The sequence below is a fragment of the Bos indicus genome, chromosome 5 (genome assembly GCF_029378745.1).
Source record: "Bos indicus isolate NIAB-ARS_2022 breed Sahiwal x Tharparkar chromosome 5, NIAB-ARS_B.indTharparkar_mat_pri_1.0, whole genome shotgun sequence".
In the NCBI taxonomy this organism is placed as follows: domain Eukaryota; kingdom Metazoa; phylum Chordata; class Mammalia; order Artiodactyla; family Bovidae; genus Bos; species Bos indicus.
This window is the reverse complement of record NC_091764.1, coordinates 119,939,392-119,946,760: the sequence shown is the minus strand read 5'-3', so window position 1 is coordinate 119,946,760 and position 7,369 is coordinate 119,939,392. Positions and strand designations below refer to the sequence as shown.

The 7,369-nt window shown below is 46.9% G+C and overlaps 1 protein-coding gene across 1 annotated transcript in view; it reads left to right on the top strand.

Annotated features, from left to right (window-relative positions):
• Positions 1 to 113: 113 nt before the first annotated feature.
• Positions 114 to 7,369, top strand: part of TTLL8 (tubulin tyrosine ligase like 8) — a 58,973-nt gene continuing 51,717 nt past the window's right edge. Inside the window, exons 1-3 of the mRNA XM_070790617.1 lie at positions 114 to 221; positions 649 to 768; positions 4,232 to 4,323. Of these exons, the coding sequence (XP_070646718.1) occupies positions 708 to 768; positions 4,232 to 4,323 (153 nt within the window). The 5' untranslated portion in view covers positions 114 to 221; positions 649 to 707. The remainder of the gene's footprint in view (positions 222 to 648; positions 769 to 4,231; positions 4,324 to 7,369) is intronic.

Here is a 7,369-nt window from a genome sequence, read left to right as displayed (position 1 = left end):
CGCCCGGAGATGCGCTCGGGGCCGCGCCCGGAGCCGCCCCCGCCGCACCCCGCTGCCCCGGCGTCCGCGAAGCCCCACGCCCTGCGCCGGCCGCGCGGCGAGGCCCCGCCGCCGGCGCCCCCGGGCTGCACAATGCGCCGCGCCGCTGGGGTCCGTCGCCCAGGGCAACCGCAGGACGCGAGACAGCGCGACGCGGGGCGGGGGCACGCAGACCGGCCCGGGTGAGCGCTGAGCCCGCCTCCCTCCGAACCCTAGGCCTGGGCCCGCCGTCTGCACCGCCCCCCCCGCCCCCGGGATTCCAGACCACTCCCGTGGAGCCCCGGACATACCCTTCCTTCGGAACTCCAGGCCCGCTCAGCCCTCCACCTCTGAACCCCGCCCTTGGGGGCCCGGACCTGCGTCTCCCCAACCCAACCCTGCCCCCCACCCCCAGACTCCCCCTAACCCCAGACTCCCCCTAACCCCAGACTCCCCATCCATCCCAGCCCTGCCCCCGAAACACATACTCCCCCAACCCTAGACACCCCCAACCCCAGGCCCCCCCAGTCCCAGACTTCTCTTTCCACCGCAGCCCTGCTCCCCAACCCCAGCCCTGCCTGCCCTCCCCCAGAGTCCCCCCTCCACCCCTGGGCTTATACCCCTTTGCAGGGGCCCAGGTGCTGGAAGGGAGCAAGGACGAGGTGCCTGAGGCCAAGGTTGAAGCAGGGATGGAGCCAGGTGAAACGAACAGGCTGCCGTCGTTGGAAGGGGAGCGCAGAGCAGAATCTAGTCAGTATTGTCCTGCGCCCCTCGCCCTGGGTTTCCTGAAAGTGACTGTCAAGTTCAGGCTCTGGATGCTGCTATCTGTTCTATTGATCTATCTGCCTATCCTAACGTCAAACCACCTGCTTTAATTCCAGTAACCTCATAATAAGTCACTATTTCTCTGTTTTTTTTCTTCAAGATGTGTTCAGGGTTTCTTGGACTTTTGCATTTTTAGAATCAATTGTTAATTTACCCCTCCCGCAACACACACACACACACACACACACACACACACAGGAGTCCTGCTTATGATTCCACTGAATATATAGATCAGCTGGGAAGAGAATTAATATCTTAGTATTCAGTGTCCTGATCATGAATATCATCTCTTTCAATCTTGTTGGCAAGGTTCCCACTTTTAGTTACAAGTATGTACCACCTTGGAGAAGGCAATGGCACCCCATTCCAGTACTCTTGCCTGGAGAATCCCAGGGACGGGGGAGCCTGGTTGGCTGCAGTCTGTGGGGTCTCGAAGGGTCGGACACAACTGAAGCGACTTAGCAGCAGCAGCAGCAGCATGTACCACCTTTGTTAGAGTCACTCCCAGATAGTCCATGCTTAACACTACTGTGGATGGCAGTTTTGAGTTCCATTTTCTATTTGTCTCTCAGTTCAGTTCAGTTAGTTCAGTTGCTCAGTCGTGTCCGACTCTTTGCGACCCCATGAACGCCAGGCCTCCCTGTCCATCACCAACTCAAACTCATGTCCATCGAGTTGGTGATGCCATCCAGCTATCTCATCCTCTGCCGTCCCCTTCTCCTCCTGCCCCCAATCCCTCCCAGCATCACAGTCTTTCCCAATGAGTCAACTCTTCACGTGACGTAGCCAAAGTACTGGAGTTTCAGCTTTAGCATCATTCCTTCCAAAGAACACCCAGGGCTGATCTCCTTTAGAATGAACTGGTTGGATCTCCAAGGGACTCTCGAGTCTTCTCCAACACCACAGTTCAAAAGCATCAATTCTTCGGCGCTCACCTTTCTTCACAGTCCAACTCTCACATCCATACATGATCACTGGAAAAACCATAGCCTTGACTAGACAGACCTTTGTTGGCAAAGTAATGTCTCTGCTTATGAATATGCTGTCTAGGTTGGTCATAACTTTCCTTCCAAGAAGTAAGCGTCTTTTAATTTCATGGCTGCAATCACCATCTGCAGTGATTTTGGAGCCCATAAAATAAAGTCAGACACTGTTTCCACTGTTTCCCCATCTATTTCCCATGAAGTGGTGGGTATACAAATACAGTTGAGTTCATTTTCCTGCCTTGGTGGTTGGTGACCTTGGTAAATATACTCACTAACTCTGACAGTCAACTGTGTTACACACACAGCCATCACCTGCAGACCTTCTCAGTCTTTATGCCTCTTAGTTCCTTTTCTTGCACTATCGCATGGGCTAGCACTTTGAGTATAATGTTGAGTAGATGTGATATAGTGGACATCTTTTTTGTTTCTGAACTCCAGAGGAAATTGTTCAGTGTTTTACCATGAAGTATGATGTTGCTATAAGTTTTTTAAAAAACAAAACAAAACAAAAAGGCATGATTTACTTTTCCACATTTCTTTAGCTGTCAAATTTCCTTTGGCAAATTTATTCAAAATACTAGTTTTCATTTTAGAACTGAATTTATATTTATATAACAGAAGTCCTAAATGGATCCAGGTTCACTAGGATACCTTCCTCTAAGCCCCATTGGTTAATATTTTCCCTTTAAAGTGTACAAGTAGTATGTTTTAAGTTGTCATTCACAAAAATTATGAATTAAACACCCATAAATTCTTGCTGCTATAAGTTTGAAAGGAAGTTCCCTTTTATTCCTGGTTTACTGAGAGTTTTAAAATGAACAGTTATTACATTTAATCATGTTTTCTTCTGCATATTTTTATTTACTGTATCACTGGATTATGTTATGGATTTTTAAATATTAGCAACCTTTGTATTCTTAGAACTCTAATCATAATTTTGTTTGTACTCTAATGCTTTGATGGGCCATATTTTCATTACCGTACAATTCTCATCATTTCCACTTGATTTCTCCTTTGAGCCATGCTTTATTTTTAAAGTGTGCTACTTAATTTTTGGGGCTTCATAATCACTGCAGATGGTGACTGCAGCCATGAAACTAGAAGACGCTTGCTCCTTGCAAGAAAAGCTATAACTAACATAGACAGCATATTAAAAAGCAGAGACATTACTTTGCCGACAAAGGTCCATCTAGTCAAAGCTATAGTTTTTCCAGTAGTCATGTATGGATGTCAGAGTTGGACTATAAGGAAAGCTCGAGATCTGAAGAATTGATGGTTTTGAACTGTGGTGTTGGAGAAGGCCCTTGAGAGTCCCTTGGACTGCAAGGAGATACAACCAGTCCATCCTAGAGGAAATCAGTCCTGAATATTCACTGGAAGGACTGATGCTGAGGCTGAAGCTCCAATACTTTGGCCACTTGATGTGAAGAGCTGACTCATCTGAAAAGACCCTGATGCTGGGAAAGATTGAAGGCAGGAGGAGAAGGGGACGACAGAGGATGAGATGGTTGGATGGCGTCATGGACTCGATGGACATGAGTTTGAGTGAACTCCGGGAGTTGGTGATGGACAGGGAGGCCTGGCGTGATGCAGTCCGTGATGGGGTCGCAGAGTCAGACATGACTGAGCGACTGAACTGAACTGAACTGAATTTTTGAACGTTTAGAAAAATTTCTAGTTACCATTTTGTTATTAATTTCTAGTTTCCTTCAGTGGTAAAGAGTTTAATCTGTATCATTTTGATCCACTGAAGTTGCAGAGGCCCTATGGCCCAGTATGTGATCAGTGTTAGAAGAGGTGTGTGAAGAGACAATGTGTTCTTAGCCGTGCATTTGATTTCTGGGTGTCACTTAGGGCTGATTGATTCAAATCTGGTATATTTTAATGATTCTTTGTTTATGCTTTCCTTTTCTGAGCATATGCTGAGTCACTTCAGTCCTGTCTGACTCTTTGCATCTCTATGGACTGTAGCTCACCAGGCTCCTCTGTCCATGGGATCCTCCAGGCAAGAATGCTGGAGTGGGTTGCCACGCCTTCCTCCAGGAGACCTTCCCGACCCAGGGCTTGAACTCATGTCTCACGTCTCCTGCATTGGCAAGCGGGTTTTTTACCACTAGCGCCACCTGGGCAGCCCTTCCTTTACTGAGACAAATGGTTCACTGAAGTATCTCAATATGAATTTGAATTTTCTATGTCTTTTTTAAAAAATCTCTGTCCACTTGTGTTTTTATATATTTGAAGCTATACTATTAAGTATACACACATTTGGAATTTTATGAAATGTCTCTGAGGGCTGACTGAGTGCCATGGGGGGCTGGACACAGGGGTTAGACTGGTATCTCCTGAGTCTGAATGTAACTAGTTTGGTCTTGCCTCTGCCTTCATCTGTTTTTCTTTTGCAGGATTAAAACGGGGAGGTTCCCAAGACTTGGTTTCTTCCCCCAAATTAGACAGATTCAAAATAGCAAAACAACTCACGGACAAGGCAATCAAGGTAAATGCTCTCTGGGGCTCAGTGGGGACGGGTTCTTTTTAAGAACGGAATCCATTTTGGAGTTTGTAGAGCGAGTCCGTGGCCTGTGGCGTGCCCTGAAGCTGAGGCGTGCCCCCAGTCCTGGCCCCAGCCTGAGGCTTGTGCCAGAGTTACTTTACATTACACCCTTCCTTTTGAACTAAGTGATGCTTTTGAAGTGCGAAAGTGCAGACACCTGCACGGTGAAAATCTCTCCTGCAACCACGTGGCCACATAGCTCATGTGACTGCAGCTATGGACACACGTCTCAGACAAGGGACAGACTCCTAGTGACGCACAAAACCCTCCCACCCTCGGCCCAGGCCCCCGAGTGACGTGGTGAGGACGCTTGTGTGTGAGGAGTTCTGGGGCTCATATGGGGCCCCTGGAACACCCACCCACGTCCCCAAGGGAGAGGCCCACCTTTCGCCAGAATGGGAGCACTTGGTGGGGGGAATAGTGAACTCCGGGAGATGGTGATGGACAGGGAGGCCTGGTGTGCTGCGATTCATGGGGTCGCAAAGAGTCGGACACAACTGAGCTACTAAACTGAACTGAAGGAAGGGCAAGCATTCTTCAGATGGTTCCACAGCTTCCACTCTGAGAACGTGATTCTCGTCCTTCTCGTGCGGTCACCTTGCTCAGGCCAGGACGGTGGGGAAGCACGAGAAATCCAATGCACAGTGACGTGTGGAAACGTGCTCAGCCGTGACGTCCTCCTGGGGCACACCTGCGAGTGCGTGGGTCGGACACGCGCAGCTTGGGCTGCGCTGGGCTGGATGCACCTGGACAGAAGCACAGCCAGGAGACACACGTAGTCCGCGGCGACCCACGCAGCCGCAGCAGAGCGCGGCCGCCCTCTTGGAAGCCGCCTCTTGCCCTAGTTATTCCCAAATCCTGGCGACCACGGATGAACCTTTGTGCTTCCTGTCACTATCCTTTCTGGGGTTTCCTATATATAGAATTTAACCTTTAGGTTTAGCTGCAGATTTTCTTTTGATGCCTTAAAACACATAAACGTTTAGGGCTACAAATGTCCCTCAGAGTGCTGCTTTACTTGCGTTTCAGTAGATTTCATTCTGTATTTTTGATGAGATACAGCTCAAAGTATTTAACAATTTGTACTATTTTCATTGATAGTGGGTTACTTTAAAGTATAGTTCTTAATTTCTAGACTGGTAGATTATTAAAATCCTAAAAGATGATGCTGTTAAAGTGCTGTATTCATTGCATCCGCAAATTTGGAAAACTCAGCAGTGGCCACAGGACTGGAAAAGGTCAGTTTTCATTCCAGTCCCAAAGAAGGGCAATGCCGAAGAATGCTCAAACTACCGCACAGTTGCACTCATTTCACATGCCAGCAAGGCTATGCTCAAAATCCTTCCAACTAGGCTTCAGCAATATGTGAACTGAGAACTTCCAGATGTACAAGCTGGGTTTAGAAAAGGTAGAGGAACCAGAGATCAAATTTCCAACATTTGCTGGATCATACAGAAAGCAAAGAAATTCCAGAAGAACATTCACTTCTGCTTCATTGATTATGCTAAGCCTCTGACTGTGTGAATCACAGCAAACTATGAAAACTTCTTAAAGAGAAGGGAATACCAGACCACCTTACCTACATTCACGTCTGCTTCATTGATTATGCTAAGCCTCTGACTGTGTGAATCACAGCAAACTATGAAAAATTCTTAAAGAGAAGGGAATACCAGACCACCTTACCTGCTTCCTGAGAAACCTGTATGCAGGTCAAGATGCAGAAGTTAGAACTGGACAGGAAACAATGGACTGGTTCAAAATTGGGAAGGAGGACATCAAGGCTGTGTGTTGTCACCCTGCTTACTTAACTTACATGCAGAGAGAATCATGAAGAATGCCTGACTGGATGAATCAAAGCTGGAATCAGGATTGCTGGGAGAAATATCAATAGCCTCAGATACGCAGATGACACCACCCTTATGGCAGAAAGTGAAGAGGAACTGAAGAGCCTCTTTATGAAAGTGAAAGAGGAGAGTGAAAAAGTTGCTTAAACCTCAACATTCAGAAAGCGAAGATCATGGCATCCAGTTCCATCACTTCATGGCAAATAGATGGGGAAACAATGGAAATAGTGATAAACTTTATTTTGGGGGGCTCCAAAGTCACTGCAGATGGTGACTGCAGCCACGAAATGAAAAGACACTTACTCCTTGGAAGGAAAGCTCTGACGAACCTAGACAGTATATTAAAAAGCAGAGACATTACTTTGCCGACAAAGGTCCATATAGTCAAAGCTAGTTTTTCCAGTAGTCGTGTACAGGTGTGAGAGTTGGACCATAAAGAAGGCTGAGTGCCAAAGAACTGATGCTTTTGAAGACTTGGACAGCACAGAGATCAAACCAGTCAATCCTAAAGGAAATCAACCCTGAATAGTTGTTGGAAGGACTGATGCTGAAGATGAAACTCCAATACTTTGGCCACCTGATGTGAAGAACTGACTCATTGGAAAAGACCCTGATGCTGAACGATTGAAGGCAAAAGGAGAAGGGGACAACAGAAGATGAGATGATCAGATAACATCACCGACTCAATGGACATGAATTTGAGCACGCTCTGGGAGATAGTGGAGGACAGAGGAGCCTGGTGTGCTGCAGTCCTTGGGGTCGCAAAGAGCTGGACATGGCTAAGCATCACTGGACAACAGTAAAGAAGGTTGTTTCTGGTTATTTTGTTACTGATTTCTGGTTTGATTAACTGTGGTTGAGAATGTAATTGGTATATTTCTGTTGAAATGTATTCAGACCTGCTTTCTGCCTAGCATTTTGTTAATTTATATAGATGTTGATGTAGAGTGCTCTATTCACAGTCATCAGGGAAGAGGTTTTCACTTGAGTTCTTCAAGTCCTCTGGACTTGAGGGTTTTGTTTTTGCTTTTTGTCTCTGTGTTCTTTAATTTCCTGAGAGAAGCATGTTAAATTTCCGAGTGTAATTGTGGATTTGTCTACTTGTGTTTCTCCCAAATTTTGCTGCGTATAATTTATAGCTCTGT